The 22,286-nt window shown below is 42.3% G+C and overlaps 1 protein-coding gene across 1 annotated transcript in view; it reads right to left on the bottom strand.

Annotated features, from left to right (window-relative positions):
- The window catches only part of DNAH7 (dynein axonemal heavy chain 7), a 174,848-nt gene that overhangs the window by 151,448 nt on the left and 1,114 nt on the right, over positions 1 to 22,286 (bottom strand). The window contains 7 exon segments of the mRNA XM_032210028.1: positions 7,369 to 7,494; positions 10,492 to 10,564; positions 11,418 to 11,598; positions 12,174 to 12,267; positions 12,428 to 12,575; positions 13,749 to 13,857; positions 15,148 to 15,213. Of these exon segments, the coding sequence (XP_032065919.1) occupies positions 7,369 to 7,494; positions 10,492 to 10,564; positions 11,418 to 11,598; positions 12,174 to 12,267; positions 12,428 to 12,575; positions 13,749 to 13,857; positions 15,148 to 15,213 (797 nt within the window).

Genomic DNA, 22,286 nt, shown 5'->3' with positions numbered 1-22,286 from the left:
TGAAATAGGAGAAGCAATCTCTGTCAATCAGGACCTTGACCCTGATCGGGCTTTGGGGTTTTTTTAAAAATATCCAAGTAAATTAAAATGGCAGGAAATGGCTGCCCCCCCCAAATCCCATTTATGGCAATGAGGAAGCCCATCAAAGAGGCCATACTTATTTCACTAGGGCATCTATGACCACATCCCATTAGCAATTGCCCGGGGTAGGAACTGATGAAACATACAATTAATCAGGTGCAACCAAATGGAACCTCCTGAGTTCAAGGTCCCGCCTTAGCCATGAAAACCAGCTGGGTGATGATGGGCTTGGTCACTCTCTCTCAGCCCAGTCCACCTCACAGGGTGGCTGTTGTGGGGTAAATAGTGGAAGGAAGGTTACATTGGATATGTTCCGCGCCTTGAGTTATGTATAAAAAAAAAAATAAAGGCAGGATACAACTAATAAAGCAATAAATAAAATAATAAATAGTCTCCAAAACTATTGTTATAGGAAAATCAACCTTGGAGTGCTTTTATGATTAGAGGAGATGCGTTCTCTCTTCCTTTCATTATTAAAATATTGCATTATTACCCTTTCATTATTACATATATACATAAACACACACACACATACATATATATGCAAAAACAGTCCAGCTGCTGCATTTTTATCCAGGAGGACTCTAGAGGTCTAATTACCCTTTTTTATTATTTGCATTTTATGAAGGTGTTTTTTTTTTTAACTATGCAAAGAAATAATACCAAGCAGAATACATAGTATTTCTATACCTCTCTAAAGTAACCTGTCAGGCCTGCAATTATATCCCTTTTAGAATTTTGGTCTGCCACGCTTTCTCTTATTTCATTATGCTTTTTCATTAGTATAGTTGATGGGAGTGGGGAATAGAAAGGAGTAGGATTGTGGAATGTATTGTTGTCATTCTTTTCTAGAAGACCAAGGTCATCTTTTGTCTCCGCACTTTGACACCTGACCGGAAGCAGCTGGGTGGAGACGCCAATGTGGAAGAAGAAGATTGGACCATGTGATGGATTGTGGGTGTGGGGACAAGATCATGAACTTTTAACTGGGTGGGATTCTGATGTAATTTCCAGAATTGGGATTAACACAGATGTGCTGTCTGCTTTATTAAATTGGAACTTTAAGGATCGTTTTGCCTTGGACTCTGATTTAATTCTACATAATACTTGGAACGCTGACATTACCTTTCTTTGTGTCTCAGTTGCAGCCCTATCCTCTTATCAGCAATTAGAGGCTACCGGCGTAAACCTTGCTACCGAAGTAAACTTCAGCCATACATACAGTTTTACAAAACAAAGAATCAACAGTCAACCTGAAATAGAAGAAGGAGGAGGAAAAGAAAAAGACAAAGGGATCCCTGGGTCTCCACTGTTATTTTCCCTCCTAGATCAAATGTGAATATCCAACAGTTCCTTAGTCTTGTCTTGTTTCACCTTGCCCTGTCCTGTCTTTGCCTTTTATCTGTTCGTTGTTATTGTCTCTTTCACTGCCAACTCCACATGATCTTCCATTCTTAGTTCAACATTGTAGCAAAACAGCAGACTTACAGAGCTGGAACAATATGGGTTGTTATTCCAAGCTACCTTCCATTCACTCTTGGCATTTCAGAAGCAGAAAAATGTAGTGCTGGTATTTTTCACAGGTATGTTTCTTCCAGTGGTGGGATTCAGTTGGCTCACACCTATTCGGGAGAACCGGTTGGTAACTTTCTAAGCAGTTTGGAGAATCGGTTGTCGGAGAGGGAGGGGAGGAGGGAGGGAGGGAGGAGGGATGGAGACGAGAGAGGCGAAGAGCCACTCACACACACACACACACACACACACAGAGACTCACACAGAGAGAGAAAGAGAAAGAAATGGAGAAAGAAAGAAAGAAAGAAAGAAAGAAAGAAAGAAAGAAAGAAAGAAAGAAAGAAAGAAAAAGTGAGAGAGAAATGAAAGAAAAAAGAAAAAAGGGACAGAGAGACAAAGGAAGGAAAGAAAGAGAGAGAGAGAGAGAGAGAGAGAGATGAGAATGAAACACATGGGCGGCAAGCCACTCCCACCAGATCACAGGCTGGCAAGCCACTCCCACAAAGGAGGCCACACCCACAGAGTAGGTTCGAAAAAGTTTTGAAACCCACGACATAGAGACACAGAGGGAGGGAAGGAGGGAGGGAGGGAGAGAGAGGCAAAGAGACGCGCGCGCACACACACACACACACACACACACACACACACAGACTCACACAGAGAGAGAAAGAGAAAGAGAAAGGAAGGAAGAAAGAAATAAATAAAAAAGAAAGAAAAAGTGAGAGAGAAATGAAAGAAAAAAGAAACAAGGGACAGAGAGACAAAAGGAAGGAAAGAAAGAGAGAGAGAGAGAGAGAGAGAGAGAGAGAGAGAGAGAGAGAATGAACACATGGATGGCAAGCCACTCCCACCTGATCACATGGCTGGCAAGCCACTCCCACAAAGGAGGCCACACCCACAGAGTAGGTTCGAAAAAGTTTTGAAACCCACGACATAGAGAGACACAGAGGGAGGGAGGGAGGGAGGGAGGGAGGGAGAGAGAGGCAAAGAGCCGCGCGCACACACACACACACACACACACACAGACACACAGACTCACAGAGAGAGAGAGAGAGAAAGAGAAAGAAAGGAAGAAAGAAAGAAAGAAAAAAGGAAAGAAAAAGTGAGATAGAAATGAAAGAAAAAAAGTAAAAAGGGACAGAGAGACAAAAGGAAGGAGAGAGAGAGAGAGAGAGAGAGAGAGAGAGAGAGAGAGAGAGAACACATGGACGGCAAGCCACTCCCACCAGATCACATGGCCAGCAAGCCACTCCCACAAAGGAGGCCACACCCACAGAGTAGGTTCGAAAAAATTTTGAAACCCACCACTGTTCAGGAACCATGGAAAAAAAATGGAACTTGGCTGCCTGGCCTAGTCGCACAATGTTGCAGAGTATGGGCTGTTCCAATTGTTTCTCTAGAGAATAATTTCGTTATTGAAGCCCATCCACTTACTTCTTTGATTTCCATGCAACACCTACAGAGAGATCTTGGACCAATAATGAAAAACAATTGTTCTCTCCTCTCCACTAGAAAGGTAGGCAGGCCTATTGTAACAGGAACACAGCAGAGCAAATGGCAGCAAAGCTGACGATAGCAACGTCAAACAAATGTAACAACTTATGGAACCGTATCAAAATTTGCGATCCAAATTGCAACCACATTTATAAAATGCCATAGCACCCAATTGCATTATTTTGATAGCGTTGCAGTTCATTATGATGCTGCCTATACTTCTCTTTAGTAGTTCTTTTCCTTGGAAATGGAGCAAACGGTATGAAAAGGGATAGGATACAGTGCAGTTTTCAAACTTTTAAGAAAACCATTCATATTTTGACATTTTGATTCTGTAACTTTATTATACATGGAACAACACCTCCTTTCTCATCCCTCTAAATCTGTCAACTTGAGAATATCCGCTTCCCGTTCTAACACCTCGGTTGAATAAGCCATTAACACCAGTTTCCCTTTAATTAATGGGTTTCAAGCAGGGGTGGGTTTCAACAGGTTCGCGGCGGTCCCTGCGAACCGGTTGGTCAGCGAACCCGGAAGTAAGTAACTTCCGGGAACGGCGAAGGGCGCCCGCCCGCGCTCCTTACCCAGTTTTGACGAGTTCTGCGCTTCCACGCATGCGCAGGACGCATACAGCGCCTGCGCGATCCTCCAGGAGCAGCTGGAGCATCGCACAGGCGCTAGTACGCATGTGTGCGCCGCGCGCGTGCACGAGGACGACGCCGGCCCCATTCCAACCGAACCGGTTGGAACGGGGTGAGAAACCCACCCCTGGTTTCAAGCCTCAGCAATAGGTCATCTCCAAAGTTAACAGTTCATTTATTCAAACCATGACACAAACAGCCAAAATAATGTAATTTGACCACTTCTCCTTGCAGTGGTTTTGGGACTGCTTCTTTTTCAGGAAAAGGGAAAACGGAAATGGGAACATCTGAAAATTTTTCAGAGCTTCTTACGTTTACTTGTAAATGTGTGTTCGAAACGGAGCCATGCTAATATCAAAAATACTATCTGAAAATAGTCACTTCTCAAAGTAGGGGTCCAGATGTTCGTTTATTATTTACAAATCCTGCAAACCTCAAAAAAGATTCCAATCTTTTTGAAGGCCCCATGGAAGAGAAATCTCAGCATCATTACTCCTGTAAAATGCAAATCTAAAATTGGATGTGTGCATGGGAAAGCAGCATGGGAGTAATGCAAAGCAGAAAACACTGCTGTGGTTAAAAAAAAAATTGCAAAACGTATTCCTCCCTACAGATCTGAAATTGCAACCACCAAAATTTTTAAAGACTAGTAGCTTCATTTTACTTTAGTTGATTTAAACTCCAGAAGTTTTTTAAAATATTATGCACTTAAATATACGTGCATATGTGCATGGAGAAACACGAAGAATAATCAAAATATTGGTATCCTGCATTGTGATACAATTCCATATATCCAGTCAAATTTATATCCATAAATAAAATGCAGAATGTTAAGTTATACCAAGAACTTCCCAGTCACTCTTCTGGAGACTTCTGGGGATGGGTTTGCTAGTAGGGAAAAAGAATTCTTCTCATCTACTCTCTAAGAGTTGTCTAACATACTATTGCATACCCTTTTACAAAATTATCTATAAAATTAATATTTTATATCAGTTGAAAAGTTTGTGACTGTGGACAATGCAAGGTTTATTGCTTAAAGATCTCTCTCTCACTCTCGCCTCCTCTTTCTCTCTCCATCTTCTTTTTCTCTCCCTCCCACTCTTCCCCTCTTTCTCTCTCTCTTTTCAGAGAACTATCCATCACTAATGCAAGTGTGAGAGGAAACGGACCAGTTCCTTCAGCAAAATCCAAGACATCTTTGACTGGAATATCTCCGGCCACCTTTATGGAAATCAATGCCTTTTAACTGCTGAAACCATGACTTTAATTTTCCAAAACTACTGTATCTGCTATCACTAGACTAGAGCATTAAACAAGCTCCAATATTTGTTAAACTGCTATCATAAGAAACAGAATGGAGGGGCAATAAAGGCACCATTGTAAGTAAATTCTCAATATGTGTGATGATAAAGAAGCTGACAACTAGGTATTTGTCCAAGCAGAGAGAAGATCCCCGACTTTTTGAAGCAAGCCATATGCCGTGCCTGTCTTTTTCAACCAGCCCAGTTTATCCTTCTTGTTAACTTTATTCATGAAAGAAAAATAGTTTTCACACTAAGCAATTATATTCTCCCTGAGTTGGTTGTTACACTATCAAATGCCCCCTCAATGTCTTAGAGATGCAGAATTGCTTCCAAGGGTGTGTAACAGCAATCACATTTTGCTAAACTTTAATTGCTCAACTAAGAGCCAAGGTGGCGCAGTGGTTAAATGCAGCACTGCAGGCTACTGCTAGATCAGCAGGTCAGCGGTTCAAATCTCACCGGCTCAGGGTGACTCAGCCTTCCATCCTTCCGAGGTGGGTAAAATGAGGACCCAGATTGTTGGGGGCAATATGCTGACTCTCTGTAAACCGCTTAGAGAGGCCTGAAAGGCCTATGAAGCGGTATATAAGTCTACTGCTATTGCTATTGCTATTGCTATTCCTTTAATGCTTCTAAAGATATCTGGCACTTTTTTCAAATTTATCTAAGTCATGTCTTCTAAGACTCCAGCATTAGTTTTCTTCTGCCAGAATCAAGCAGATGGCTTCATTCCAATTCAATCACTTTCAAAGTAGTTAAAAAAAAAACACCCGCTAATAAGAGCTTGGAGCCCGATAAGTTGTCCTTGAAACAAAGAAGCAAGTAAAACCTCAAAAAGACTTCAAAATAGTTCCTGACTGAGGATCTTCCTTAAAGAAGATCCACTGAAGAATTCTTGTAGCTTTCGTTTCCAAACGAGTAGCAAATTGAAATTCTTTGCAGATTGGAAGATTTAAAACAATTCACACTTGAGAATTAAATTAACTAGACCATCAACTACTTGCAGTTGAATCTACTTAACCCAAAGAAGAGCCAAGATGGTAGGTATTATTCCCATTTTTTATTTGAAAGTCGTCATTTATTCATAACCACCACCTCAACACTCTGCATGTATACAAAGAGGAGAATCCAACTCTGCTCTCTTTACACTACTAAGCCATAAGTTACACCTTACAAACTGCAGTGGCTGAGTTTACACACTGCATTAGCTCAAAACCAAATAAATCAAATTATGGCTTTGTACTACTACCTCCAAAATATAATCATGAATCAGTTCTCTGTAGTAAGTTAGTTAATTCAGTTTGGATGCCTGACTCCAATCAAATCTGGGCAGCTCACAACAATAAATAATTCAATGTGGTTTAGTCCTAAGGACTGCATTCCACAGACATCCTTAATAGCCATAATGATATCCAAATTATATCATATGCATTGTGAGGCCATCACACAAATGACTGAATTATGTGCTTGCAATGTGATATTTGATGCAAGCATGTAAGTCATTCCATTTGTTTGATGAAATATCATCATTTTCCTGCTGTGGATGCCTCTGCTTCAGCAACCTTGAAATTTTTCTGGGTTAAAAATTAATGAGGCAGGCAAAAGCAGTGCTGAAATTCTTTTTTTTTACTACTGGTTCTGTGAGTGTGGCAAGGGAAAGAAATTGCAAAATCTCCATTCCCACCCCACTCCAGGGGAAGGATACTGCAAATTCCCCATTCCCTCTCCATTCCTGGGGGAAGGATATTGCAAAATCTCCATTCCCACCCCACTCTGGGGTCAGCCAGAAGTGATATTTGCCGGTTCTCCAAACTGCTCAAAATTTCAGCTACAGTTTTCCAGAACCTGTCAGAACCTGCTAAATTTCACCCCTGGGCAAAAGGCTTCAAAGAAAAGATAAGAGGGAGGGAGGGAGGGAGGGAGGGAGGAAGGGAGGAAGGAAGGGAGGAAAGAAGGAAAGAAGGAAGGAAGGAAAGAAGGAAGGAAGGAAGGAAAGAAGGAAAGAAGGAAGGAAGGAAGGAAAGAAGGAAGGAAAGAGGAAAGAAGGAAGGAAGGAAGGAAGGAAGGAAGGAAGGAAGGAAGGAAGGAAGGAAGGAAGGAAGGAAATCTGCCCAAATACTTTTCCATGGAGCTACGCAAAGGATAAATTGCACATATAGTATGTACATATTCTTCACTTTCATTGATGAACCGTGACACCCATACCAGCTTCTTCTCATTTGGTTATCTGCCACATGGCTACAATTTAACTGCCAGAATTCTGGTTGCCAAACTTCATACCTCTGAAGGTGCCCGGCTTGAGTACGGCTGACTTATGCACTGAAAATATTGCTTACTTAAAAGTTGTTTGCCAGAGATCTAGAACAGCCATCATTGTGGGATTCACTGCATACAAATTTTCTTTTATGTGATTGCGAGCTGCAATGTAGGACTTATTCCAAGCTTTTGGCACTACTTCCATTCTAAAGGAAAAAGAAAACAAAATAAAAATCAGTACTATAATCCTAGAAGACAATTGCAGTGCTAACAGATCTAATATATACTAGTGCAGTGTTTCTCAACGTTGGCAACTTGAAGATGTCTGGACTTCAACTCCCAGAATTCCCCAGCCAGCGAATGCTTCTAACTGGTCCGGTAGATTTGACGAACCGGTTCTACCGAATAGGTGCGAACTGGTAGAAACCCACCTCTGATGATAGATAGATAGATAGATAGATAGATAGATAGATAGATAGATAGATAGATAGATAGATAGATAGATAGATAGATAGATATATTCAGGCTACCCAATCTTGGATTGCTGGATTGTATCTCATAAAACATCCAACAGATGAGTTCTACATGCCTGAATATTTCTGAAAAAGCAAGAAAGAGAAGATAATGGGCTGCCTTGTGTGTAATAATACATGAAAAGGAGCATTACCTTTTTCATGTATTATTACACACATCATAAAATATATAACTGTCGGTTTATGTGGGGGGGAGGGGGTTATGTTGTTGTTAATAGAGGCAAACTAGAATTTTCATAGATTTATGATTCTGTTCTCTTATTGTAAACATATTAATTTTATTATATTTATTTGTCAAATTGAGGTACTAACCATCTCACTCACTATATTATCCAGAAACTGGGTAATATACAGTTAAAAGTTAAGGGTATACTTGACTTAAAATGCCCTGATTTCAACTTCAACCAACACAGTATCTCTATCTGGTTTCATTTTGCAACAACAATCTTTATAGTATTCAACACAAAATTAAGGGGTGGTATTTTTGCCATTTAAAAAAAAAAACAGAAGGGAGGGAGAGGGGAGGGAGGGAGGGAAGGAAGGAGGGAAGGAAGGAAGGAAAGAGAGAGAGAGAGAGCAAGAGAGAGGAGAGAGAGGAGAGAGAGAGAGAGAAAGAAAGAAAGAAAGAAAGAAAGAAAGAAAGAAAGAAAGAAAGAAAGAAAGAAAGAAGGAATTTTTTAATAGATTCTGAAAATATAATTAAGCATATAGCATTCTGAGTGCTGAGAGAAAGCTGCTTGCTTGTTGTTTACAAATACATGAATCAAAGGTTAATTGGCATCTAGATGTATGAATCACTAAAGTGTTACTCAGTCTGGAATTAGAACAGGAATTCTTACCTGATCACTGCAGCACAGTCTAAGATTCCTCAGAGGAGAAAATTACATTGCCCTGGCAAATCTTGTTTCCTCCTTTACAACATCAAAAGTCTATAGGTTCTCTGAACTTAGCAAGTGAGACTTCAGAGAAGGCCCGTTTACTAAACTTGGATGGAACTGTAATTGCATTGGGACTTTAAGCCTTTGGTGATAACAATAGTTAAGCACTAGGCTCGCTGCTGTTCCAAGTTTACTATTTTGGACTGTTTGTTGATTAGAACAGGTTATAGTGTTGTTATTGCTATCGGACAAATATTTGCTCTAATATAATCTGTCTTTTTTTTTTCCTAATCAACAATGCCATTCAGCAATCTTCCGTAAATTGTTCAGAAATGGAGTTTTTCACTTCAACGTATTTCTATCAGCTGACCGAGAGGATATGCCAGAATATGTTATGCATATAAAAGACCCCAGATTCAACCTCACACCTCTGATTAAACAATCTGAAGTAGGTGGGCAGAAAAAGATTCCACTGAGACTTTGGCAATCTCCTGTTAAGTAGAATAGGCAGCTGTGAATCAAGTGAACAATAACCTGTATTTATTTTATATATACGTATGTGTATGTGTATGTGTATGTGTATGTGTATGTGTATGTGTATGTGTATGTGTATGTGTATATGTATATGTATATGTATATGTAAATGTGTTGTGGCCCAGCAGGAGCCGTTGGAGCTGCCACCAGACTCCGACAGCGAGGGGCCCTATCTGGAGAATGTGGAGGACTCTGGAGAGGGTTCCGACTCCGAGCAGGGCACAGAGAGGCTGGTTGGCCACCAGGAGTCGCCTGAGCCTTGGACCAGTGGGGAGGAGACAAGGAAAGGTAATCCTGAAGGCATGCATTGGAGCAGTGGGGAGGAGCCAAGGGAGTTGTTCCTGGATGCCCGGCACTGAAGAGCTGATAGGCGGAAGGAACAGTTGCGCAGTTACAGGAGATAAGTGCACTCAGCTGGTGGTCATTAGGCTCCTCTCAAGACTATAAAAGGATTGATTGTGCACACGCCCTTTTGCAGGAGTCAACGTATGCACTAAAGTGGGAGAACTTCTGGGGCTAGCTTGGCAGGCTAGATTGCTGCCAAGGTTAGTCTGTGCTGGATTGCTGCCACGTCTTGCCTGTGCTGGATTGCTGCCAATGCCTGGACTGTACTGGATTGCTGCCAAGGCCCTGTCTGTCTGTTAATAAAGTCCTTGAAGTATCTTTGTCTCGGCGTGCTTTGGTGTAGGACGAGGGGGGTCAGAACAATATGTATATGTGTAGGTGTAGGTGTACATGTACGTGTTTGTATGTGTGTGTGTGTGTCTGTCTGTGTGTGTGTGTGTGTGTATGTATGTATGTATGTATGTATTTATTTATTTTTCACATTTCTGAACCAACCATCTCCCTCAAAGAAGGAGGGATTTTAAAAACCCGTCCTATGTATGATGACATGGAAGAAAGGAATACAACCAGAGGTGGAATTCTACCAGTTCGCTCTGGTTCGTCCGAACCAGGAGTGGAAATCATGGGTGGGCCCATGCACGTGCCTATCTGCCGCGGCTCCATGCCATCCCATTTAGGCACTTTTTTTTAGTCAAAGCGCATGCGTGGAAGGCTGAGTGCATGCGCGGATGGGCGTGTGCGCTCACATTTGCGAACCAGTAGGGAAGGGAAGTAAATACCACCCCTGAATACAACGTTTACTGGGGGCTCTTCTAGTTATGCGGAAGAATGCATTCTTACACAACTGCTTCGAGTATTTTGCCTGTGATAACAATGCTTTGCAGACTAAGATGTTGAAATAGCATTTTCTTACTCTTGACGATGAGGTGGAAGAACTTGCTTCTTGGCTTCCTCCTTTTCCCTGGGATCTCTTAAAACAAAGTCAACTAAAAGAAGATTTTAAAAGAAACAGACCAGAACACAAATGAACTCAGCAGAGCATAAAAACAGCCAAAGGAATTGAACCAATTATTTTTAAAGACTTCAAAGGTGTTATGGAAGAAAAACTGAAAACATGCGACACAAAGACAGTCAATTTCAGAATGTTTTGCAGAACTATCTATGAAAAGAGCTGAAGTAGCAAAATAAAATAAAATCCATTACAAAAAATACCTACACTGCAATCTATTAATGTTTACTTAGGAATAAGTCTCAGGGTGCCCTAATAAGTGATAAGGATTGCCAACAAAGAAATAAAGTTTAAACTCAGAAAGTTTTTTCCAAATTAAAACTGTTTGTTTACGCATTTTAACTGACTATAGGTTTACTTCCAAGACATTTTTACCAACAATAATAACCCCCATTTAGAAGGCATGCATAACTCTACTCAGAGTTATTGTTCTATAGACTAAAATTGTGATATTTTTTTCCAAACTTCCAATCCTGAAGAAGGAATCCATTTCCAATGCCATTACATGGAAGAGGAATTCTGTAAGATGCTAAAGAAAACTTATGCAAGAAAAGATTCTGGGCATAAATTCTGGAAATTGGCATTTCCCAGGAAATGAGTATCCTAATCCTCCAATGCTTTGCTATTATGGTCAATAATAGTTTGAAGCTGGTGGGAAGCAGGAGTGAAAAGCTTTCCTGGAATGTTGGTCCATCACATTTTAATTTATGCTGCTAAGGAAATATAAGGGTCTCCAGAATATTGTATGAAAGTAACTGGGTTAAAAAAATAATAATACCATGTCTGCATTTCTGATTCAGTTTATCACAAATAAGTTATGATGTCCATACCTATTGCCTTCTTTACACTAAGAAGATAGTCCTCCCTCATTTCATCTGAGAGTGTGTAGATACTTTCACTGAGTACTTTCAAATGTTTGGGTACTAGAGCTAAGACATTTTCCAGCCACGAGTCGTCCATTGGGGCTACATGCTCTGTATCTATTCCATGGCGAATATAATAGTAATATTTCTGCAAAATTAGAAAAGCACAGCAGTGGCATGTAAAAGTGAGTTCCATTGGAAATCTACATGACATCTGGCTACAATTTTGCAGATTTGGAACCCAAAGAATGAAAACGTTTGCGAATGTCAGTTATGCAAAGAGTTATCAGGTACACGAGAACAGTCGTGACCCAACAAATGCACACCTGACAACAGCACGGCCGACAAAACCGCGGCGATAAAACTGTGATGTCAACAGCGCGCCCACAAAGGCGCGTCGACAAAAGAGCGCCAACAGAAGCGCTATTACGGTTAAGGTAAGGGTTAGGGTAAGTGTAAGGGTTAGGTTTAGGGTTAGGGTTAGGGTTAGAGCGCGCTTCTGTCAGCGCGCTGTTGTTGGCACACTTCTGCGCTCATTCATCGGCACGATTTCAAACTCGCGGTTTTTTCCCAGCGGTTTTGTCACCGCACTTTTGTCGAGCGTGCATTTGTCGGTGAACCAAGAGCAGTGAACCTGACTTTCCATTCTACCTCTTTATTTAATCATGATGTTCGTCCCAACCTTCTCTTCCCTTTCAATCAAGAAATCATGACCTGATTTACCAAAATATCTTTTTCTATTGCAGCTGCAGCCTCTGACGTGCCAGGTTTTGCTTCTTCTTCTATCAAAATGGATTCTGGAAGGTAATCTGGTTGCCTACAAACCAACACAACAATGTGTTATCATTCCACCTTCAGCCATCCGTCTGCAAACTGATCTTGAAAACAAGAAACTGTTACTGAAGCTTTAAAAGAAAGCATGTATCCCAATGAGGAAGGGAAGCAGCTTCGTAAGCCTATATTGCGAAGGAACTTACATGATAATGTTAACTAGAGCGCTTCTGAAATTTTCCCGATCTTTTTTAACGCCAGGTCTTGTTTTTGAACTTGATGGTCCAGCCCCATGATCGCTCTCAGGAATCTCTTCTACTTTGCGCTTCTTGGGTCTCTGAGACAAATATTCTCCTTATGGAGGAAAAATGAGGGGTGTTATGGAGGTTGGTTGTCAGAGGCTCAAACGTGCATTATACCTATCAAATTGTGCAACCCATCCCATCGTCTTTTGAATGGAAGTTTTGTCTTTCTGGATTGTCTGTTTTGTCAACTGCATCAACAAGATCAAGGTGTAGACGTACCATTTCCTTAAACACACAAACAACAAGAGCTCGGAAAACCTTAGGTGCCTACCAGGGACCTCCATTTGTGTGATTGTTGTGGCCTGCCAAGCGGCCAACAGATCTGGCAGCAGATTCAGACAGTGAGGAGGTTGGGGAGAAACATGGGCCGGTAATGTCTGCTACAGAGTGGCGTTTGGAAGATATCGGCCTGGCAGCTCTTTAAGCCTGATAAAGGTCCATAGTTGTGAAATCTCTTGAAAGACTGTTGGCCGGGATTTTGCTGGAGAGGAATTCACTTTAAACTAAATAAAAGGGGTTTTATCGAGACGAGGAATCAGCTTCGTGCTTTTGGGAAGCCTAGGTCAGAACAGTGATATCCTAAGTCCTCTCCTCTAAAGACAAACCAGATTCATTCCTCCATCAGAGGAAGGAACAATGTTGCTGGCAGCAGAGATAAAGGACCCATCAGATTGCAAAGGAAGAGGGACTTCATCTTTTTGTAGTCAGAAGATGGAGGCGTGGGGAGCAGTCAGAATAACAATGAACCAGGAAAGGAGGAGGACAAAGGTGGAAATCGGTGAAAATAGAGCCTTGGAGGAGACAGAGTCCAGTTCTGCTGACAACTTCCAACTGTGCAGAAATGGTTACAGCCCCTAAACTGTTATCTGACAAACTGCCTGTCCTCAAGGACAGCTACCCATCCCACTCACAGGATAAGTCCTTCATTAAGAGTGATGTCTGATGAGATCCAGACAGAATGCCTGTTCTCTTAGCAGCAGCATCTGCCCTTTAGAATCACATATACACACAGAGAGATACAAAGACATCTGACCCACCCATGTGTATTTGGTTAGCCCCAAACCTTCTGGCCTTTAGGAGGACTTCAGCTCCAGCTTCTTGAATGAGAAGCAAGACGTCTTTAAAGAAAAAACAAGGAAGCCCAGTTGCCTCCTGAAATAAAGCACCTTTGGGACAACCAAGACCTGGCTGAGTATCTCTACAGATCTTGGGTTATTCTTACCCGGTGTCAGTTCATTCTTTACCATGAACTGCTCTGGAACGTGTGCGTCCTGATCTTGCCGCAGATGGAACGAAGGCAGGTTCTGATGCCACAATGGTTTACAGCTGATCTGAAAAGATAGCCAGGATTTCTCAACTGGCAGTGGTGCTTGGTAAAATCTTTTTTTCAAAATATTGCAAAGGAAATGCATGTTAGTAAGTAAAACAAGAAGTGGGGGAATATTTCTTTTAATACTTGATGCGTTGAATCTAGATGTAAGAGATCTTATGAGACCAGTTTTATAAAGTAGGTAGCTCTCTTCACAAAAATTTTTTACACTGATTAGGTTCAGACCCAGTTACAATCACAGGCAACTGCTAATTGCACAATGAGCAGTCCCAAGGTCCAAACTTACACCTTAGTTTACATTTTAATAACCGAGAAGTTCAATACGTCCGAATGAAGACTGTAACTTCAAATCCACAGGGCCAATGCACGTGGGAAAATGTGTCTATGTGTAAATAAGAGTTTTGCATTCGTTAAAATGGCTGCACAACACATTTTAGATATAACAAATGGTACAGTAGAATTAGTACACATTCAAGTACAATTCAGAGCTTGAAGTTTCTTTTCTATAGGTGGATTGAAATCCACTTTCTCACTTAGCAAAGGAAGAAAACAGTGGAACTACTTCGAGTTTTAACTCAACTACAAATGTTTGCTTGAGGGGTAGATATCAAAGTCATTATTATTGTTTTTCATTGGGTAAGGGCATCTTTCACCAGGGAGATGCTAGTAAGCATACTGCTGGGTGATCAACAACCATCCTAGCCTGCATTACAGGATTGTTGTTAGGGTAGAATATGGGAAGAACCTTATTACCTTGATTTAATAGTTTTTGGAGGATAGTCAAGAATAGAAATGTGGGGAGTAGGTTAGCAATGCATCATAGTAGAGCAGTAATGCTCATGATTTTCTTTTAAAGTGATTAGCTTTAAAAGAAATACAGTATGTATACATGGTTCAAGGTTGAAGGTTCATTTTATTTATATGCCGCCCTATTCCCGGCGGGACTCAGGGCGGTGCACAAACCCGAAGGAGGGGAAGGGAAACACAAGAACTACAACAAAAAGTACAGGGAATTTAAAACAACCAACAGCCACACGATTCGAGAGGAGAAGGGAGCTCATCAACCCCAGGCCTGCCGACACAGCTTTTCGGAAGGCCTGGAGAGAGGTGAGGGTCCGAATCTCTGCGGGGAACTCGTTCCAAAGGGCCGGAGCCGCCACAGAGAAGGCCCTCCCCCGGGTAGTGGCCAGATGACATTGGCTAGTAGACGGAACCCGGAGGAGGCCTAATCTGTGTGATCTAATGGGTCTTTGGGAGGTAATTGGCAGCAGGCGGTCTCTCAAGTACATACCTTATCCACTTGTGGAAAAAGTTTTGTTGTAATAGTTTCCAACTTTCCTTTGTTGGGCGGCTTGGGCTGTAAGAGGATCAACAAAGGAGAGAGAACAAAACACACATGTTTATTTCTCAATCTGAATATAGTGCAGACCGCAATTATGAGACAGTAAATTCCACTAAGACGCTTTTTCTGTACTGTTACTGATGACATGCGGTGGCTCAGTGGCTTAAACGCTGAGCTTGTCAAAAGGTCAGCAGTTCGGCAGTTAGCACTGTCTAGCACCGTGTAACGGAGTGAGCTCCCGTTATTTGTCCCAGCTTCTGCCAACCTAGCAGTTTGAAAGCATGTAAAAAATGCAAGTAGAAAAATAGGAACCACCTTTGGTGGGAAGGTAAGAGCGTTCCGTGCGCCTTTGGCGTTTAGTGCCGGCCACATGACCACAGAGATGTCTTTGGACAGCATAGCTCTTTGGCTTTGAAACAGAGATGAGCACCGCCCCCTAGAGTCAGGAACAACTAACAGATATGTGCAAGGGAAACCTTTACCTTATATACAAGACATCTTGCTGTTAACAATAAAGCCAGGAACAGAGGTGGGTTCCCACCAGTTCACACCTGTTCGGTAGAACCGGTTCGTCAAATCTACCGAACCGGTTAGAAGAGGTTCCACCAGTGGACCCGGAAAGCAGGCCACACCTACAGAAGAGGTTCCAAAATTTTTTGAAACCCACCACTGGTCCTTGGATATGATTATTCTACACTATCATGCTCATATTTATAAAACTCAGTGCCTCTGTGAAAGGTAAGGATGGCTACTGCGTTTGTGGTGCAATCAGAACATTGCGTGTGTTGAAGTTGTTTTAACGCAAACCAAAGATGCCTTTTAAAAAACAAGTTTACATCCTATTCTTATGCATGCCAGTGCTGTGTGTGAGGTAATTTAAGGTGGTTCTGACAAGTGTCGTCGGCATCTTCATATCCGGTCACATGGGTGGCAAGCCACTCCCATCCGGTCACATGGGCGGCAAGCCACTCCCACAAAGGAGGCCACACCCACAGAGTTGGTTCGAACAATTTTTGAAACCCACCACTGGCTAGGAAGCTGGGCCATTGGCACGTGTAATGCCCCAGTCTAATGGACTATATAATGGACGCAGGCAGGGAGCATTACAGGTAGTCCCTGACCTACAACAGTTCATTTAGTGACCATTCAAAATTACGACGACACTGAAAAAAGTGGCTTATGACCATTTTTCACATTTATGACCTTTGTTGCATCCCCATGATCATGGGATCAAAAATCAGAAGCTTGGCAACCGGGTTCATACTTATGACCGTTGCTGTTTCCCAAGATCATGTGATCATCTTTTGTAACCTTTTGACGAGCAAAAACTTATCGACTTATCAAAAGTCATAAAACGGGCTAAAACCCACTTAACAAATGCGTCACTTAACAACAGAAAATGTTTTGCAGTCATAAGTGGAGAACTACCTGTATATATTACCATTATATCATAGCAAAGGTACACAGAAACCTCACACTTTGTTGCTTTTAGGGTAGTAGCCAATTTTACACCGATGTGAGTTAAGTAATTTACGAAAACGATCAATTTAAATCAACCATTAAAAGAAAAGGGAACCAGTGTTGACCAAAAGAATTATTTTTTTTAACATGCTTGGCAGTATTGTTGCTTTGTAAGCATTTTGCTTGTGCAAATCCCCTCTATTTAAACTTAATCCTAGGATCCTTCTGCTGGTGAGGAACTGCTAATTTATAAATTGTTCAATTTTGGAAGACCCAACTGACTAACAATCCATTCATCAAATGCAAATTTCAGACAAAGTCCTCTCTGTCTCTGGGGTTCACAGAGACAGATGTGAAGTGCTCAATACAAACTGCATTCCAGATAACAGTCCCAGCAATTTACACAAGTAAAAAAAAAACCTATAACAAGCACCGTGTAACAAGGCAACTAATTAGCAAAATCAATCATAGGCATAAAGTGCTTGGCGGCGAGGTAGGGGCCTGGGATGGATTTGGGATTGTTTGAATTTTCAATCTTTCCCCCTGGGGTTCTGCCCAGCCTCAGCTTTCCTTCTTCTAAAGCAGGGGTGTCAGACAAGATTTCATTGAGGGCTGCATCAGGGTTGTATGACCTGGGAGGGGGGGGGAGTTGCTGGGGGGGGCAGGGGGGGTTCCTGCCAGTTCTAGCCTCTTCTATAAAAGAGGTTCCACAAATCTACAGTGCCGTTTAGAACCGGTTTCAGTTCCCTCCCACCGCCCGTCCGCACATCATCAAGATGAAGAGCGAGAGGAGGAATTCTGGGAGTTGCAGTCCACAAGTCTTAAAGCTGTCAAGTTTGAACACCCCTGGGGTTTCTTTCTAAAGGGTTAGGGGTGCAAGGGTCTTGTAACTTGACAGCTTTAAGACTTGTGTGCTTCAAATGCCAGAGTTTCTGAGCCAACATTTTGGTTGCTAAGCAAGAGCGTTGTTAAGTGAGTTTCACCACATTTTACAAGTTGGCCATGCCCACCCAGTCACACGACTGTCAAGCCACTCCCACTCGGTCACATGGTTGGCAAGCAACTCTCACCCGGTCACATGGCCAGCAAGCCACTCCCACAAAGCAGGCCACACCTACAGAAGAGGTTCTAAAAAAATTTGAAACCCACCACTGGGCGTGGCCAGCTCGACATCACTCATGTCGGGGGCACCTTGTGGTGGCCCAGGCACTCTGCCAGCTAAAACGGGCTCCCGAGCTCCATTTTTGACTGCAATGGCCTCCTGCAACCCTCCGCCAGTGAAAACAGAGCTCAGGAGAGCCACAGGCAGAGGGTTACAAGAGACCATTGCAGCTAAAACTGGACCTCGGGTAGGCTGCTTTCTCTGTCAGAAGCACCATGGGCCAGTCCTTCGCTATTTCCAAGGCAGCCCTGTGAGCCAGATCTAAGCACTCCACAGGCCAGATCTGGGCCCCAAGCTTTGAGTTTGACACCCCTGTTCTAGAGCTTTCATAGCAGGGGTGGGTTTCAACCGGTTCGCGGCGGTCCCTGCGAACCGGTTGGTCGGCGAACCCGGAAGTAAGTAACTTCCGGGAACGGCGAAGGGCGCGCCCGCCCGCGGTCCTTACCCGGTTTTGACGAGTTCTGCGCTTCCACGCATGCGCAGGACGCATACAGCGCCTGCATGATCCTCCAGGAGCAGCTGGAGCGTCGCGCAGACGCTAGTACGCATGCGTGCACCGCGCACGTGCACGAGGACGTCGCCGGCCCCGTTCCAACCGAACCGGTTGGAACGGGGCGAGAAACCCACCCGTTTCATAGGCTTCCAAACTCAGAAGCACTCGCCCATTGAGGCATCTGGAGCCATAACCCAGGATCCAAGGTCTGATCCCATCCCCTCTCCTTGTCAGAATCCTATCCACTCTTGGGAGTGGGGAACTAAACAATCCTACCATCCCAAAGTCCAGTAGTAAAGCAACTACTCCCAGAACTCTTTGCTGCTGGCTAAGGAGAGTGAAGCACACAGGATGTGGCGGTCCCAGTTATTTGGAGGACACCTTTGCCGGAACCTGATCCAAAGAACCATCTATCGCATCCTTACATCATTGGACTAAGAAAAGGTATTCAATGTCTACATCAAGGGTCCTCAACCTCTGGAACCAGGTCACACAGCACGGGCAAGCAGAGCTTCATCTGCAGTTGTAGCTGCTCCCCAGCACTAGCATCTCCAACTCAGGCATTAAATTCTCATAGAAGTGCAAAGACTACTGTAAACTGTGCATGCAAGGAATCTAGGTTGCGCGCTCCTCCTCCCCTCCCCTGGTCCATGGAAAAATTGTCTCCCACAAAACCAGTCCCTTGAGGGCCAAAAAAGTTGGGGACTGCTAGTCCACTTCACAGGTTGATGTCTGCATTACTCTTACTATTAGTCTTCTCGTCATTCCTATAACCCATCTCCTCCCATTTATGACTGTAGGACTGTAACTTTGTTGCTTGTATCCTTATGATTTATATTGATATTTATTTGTCCCCTATGACTATCATTAAGTGCTGTATTTTATGATTCTTGAAGAATGTATCTAGTCTTTTTATGTACACTGAGAGCATAGGCATTAAAGACCAATTCCTTGTGTGTCCAATCACACTTGGCCAATAAGGGGCCGAGGTGGCGCAGTGGTTAGGGTGCAGTACTGCAGGCCACTTCAGCTGACTGTTATCTGCAGTTCAGCGGTTCTAATCTCACCGGCTCAAGGTTGACTCAGCCTTCCATCCTTCCGAGGTGGGTGAAATGAGGACCCAGACTGTGGGGGCGATATTCTGACTCTGTAAACCGCTTAGAGAGGGCTGAAAGCCCTATGAAGCGGTATATAAGTCTAACTGCTATTGCTATTGCTATAAAGAATTCTATTCTATTGTATTCTATTCTATTGGGGGGAGGGACATCTGGATCAATAGGATGGGGTCAGAAGCTGTATTCTAACAACATAGCAAGTGATTTTATGAAAAAATAGTATGGATTGTAAACTGTTTTATTCCCTATTAAGTGTTGTGCATTCCATGATTGTGGAAGAAAACCAGTGGGTTTCCTGACTCCAAAATTCATCCCATTTTGATCACTTGCTTCCACACTTCCACATTTCAAAATGCCTTTCGGAGAAAGACTCTGGCACTTGAAGGCGCTGTGAGGACACCACCACCCCTCCTTACAAACTATCTGCTTAAGTTTACATTTCAGAAACTAATTCAAAAATTATATGAACAGCTGCACAGAGGATTAGATTCCTTTTAAATGCATGACTTTAAAGGGCTCTGGCTGCATTTTTTTGTTTTCCTCAAGGACGTCATCCTGCAATCAACTTCCCACTAATGAGACAAATATATGAAAGTCTCCTTCAACAAATATGGCTACACCACCTGCTCCTTCCTCAAACAGCATGCATATTTAAGTAAATGTCACAGAGGAAAGGGGTAAAAAAGCATTTCAAAAAAAAAATTAATCCATCTATTTATTCTACACGAAACAGCACCCACCCCCAAAAATCATGACTTCAAAAGAAAAAAAGAATAATAACGCCTGCATATTCTAATGTAATATTAAAGAATAAAACCATTGGACTAAAGTATTTGGCGCTACATTGGGGAAAGACTGCCCTCTGCTGTTGAAACGTAACATATGCATCCATTCCAACTTCAATTTCCGCTAAAAGGCAACTGTTTTAAGGAGACATACTGTATGCCTTATAGCCTCTGCCTGGATTTTAGTTTTTAATGCGTGGATATTTTTAACCGATATAAATAGTAACTTACATCAAGGAGGGAAATTCATGTATATGTCTTTCACTTTTACAATTATACTAAATAAAAGCACTAGTCTCAAATTTATTTCAAGTTAAGACATCATGAAGCAAATCAGGAGTAAAAACTGAGGAGAGGAAAATAACAACTTGATATTTCGGCCAGGGGTGAGTTGCAACAACGTAAATAGCAATACAGCAATAGGCAGTTAGATTTAGATGCTCCCAAATTAAAAACAAGATTTAAAAATTGACTTCACATTTACATGATCCCATGGCAGCTTTGGCATCTGTTGCCGAGGTCATTCTTCATATTTGCTCTATTTATGATTTGCCATGAAAAATACACCTGGTACTCCATAAAATGTGACCCACAAGTCACCTGATGTGGTTTTTTTCCAGGATAAACAATATTTTTTGTTTGTTTCCAAGCACCTTATATGGCCCACTAGTTGTCTTCATTTTAGTAGCCTAAACCCAAGAGGCTAAATCATGTTCATTTTTTAAAAAAAATCCATATTCCACCAATAACAGAAGACACTTTCTTTGATGCAAGCGATTGATTCTCAGCTTCACTTCCTAAAATATATTTATATCTGAGCTTTCTTTTTTTCCTGCTGCTCTCTTGAGATTTGATCATTTTCTTGCAGATGTTTTATTACCTTATTAGGTAATATTAGGTAACATCATCAATGCTAGAAGGGAATGAGGATGTTGCTCTCTTTTTATACATTACTGGCTTTTCCTCTCAGTAAAACACATGCTTATGTGAGTGTTGATTATTGGGTCCAGAATTAATCTTGGTGCTAATCTCTGCTTAATCTCTGTTGTTTTATTTGTATGTTTTGGACTTGGCTTGGTTTCGGATGCTCAGAGTTTCCCAGTAGAACAGAGGGAGCCCCTGCAGCAGTGGTATATTAACCATTAAGCAGATTAAGCATGTGCTTAGCGCACCAGGCCAGAGGTGGGTTCCTACCAGTTCGCACCTATTCGGTAGAACCGGTTCGTCAAATCTACCAAACCGGTTAGAAGAGGTTCCACCAGTGGACCCGGAAAGCAGGCCACACCTACAGAAGAGCTTCCAAAAATTTTTGAAAACCACCACTGCCACACACAGAGAGAGAGACAGACAGACAGACAGACAAAGAGAGAGAAAGAGAGAGAGAAAGAGAAAGAAAGGAAGAAATAAATAAAAAAAGAAAAAAGAAAGAAAAAGAGTGAGAGAGAGATGAAAAGAAAAAAGAAAAAAGGGACAGAGAGACAAAAGGAAGGAGAGAGAGAGAGAGAGAGGAAGAAAGAAAACACATGGCTGGCAAGCCACTCCCACCAGGTCACATCGCTGGCAAGCCACTCCCACAAAGGAGGCCACACCCACAGAGTAGGTTCCCAAAATTTTTGAAACCCACCACTGCACCAGGCCCAAATGGGGCACTACAGAGTTGAGAAAGAAAGAAAAAGAACAATGAAGATTTGTACAGTATGTACAAAGGAGGGGGGGGGCATCAAGATTTGTCAGTGCTTAGGACACCAGTGAGCCTTAATCTGCCACTGCCCTACAGTTTGCACATAGAATTTAATCTTAAATGGAGATGCTTCAGGGATTATTCTTGATTAAGTGGACCGCTATGGGGAACATACCACCGATCAAAGCTGAATTCCCAGCACAACATGTGGACTCCTGAAGATAGCAGAGGCCTCCTAATATTGCAGTGAAATGAGGGTGTATATCAGGGGGAAGGATGAAATATATAAGGATTTCAAGGTAAGAAAAATGGGCCTCTTGAAAAACAAAATCAACTGTCAACTTTTTAGAATGGCTTCTTCGTTTCTCAACCTTGGCCACTTGAAGATGTC

This window comes from Thamnophis elegans, chromosome 1, assembly GCF_009769535.1.
Source record: "Thamnophis elegans isolate rThaEle1 chromosome 1, rThaEle1.pri, whole genome shotgun sequence".
NCBI lineage: Eukaryota > Metazoa > Chordata > Lepidosauria > Squamata > Colubridae > Thamnophis > Thamnophis elegans.
This window is presented reverse-complemented; position numbering and strand designations above follow the sequence as displayed.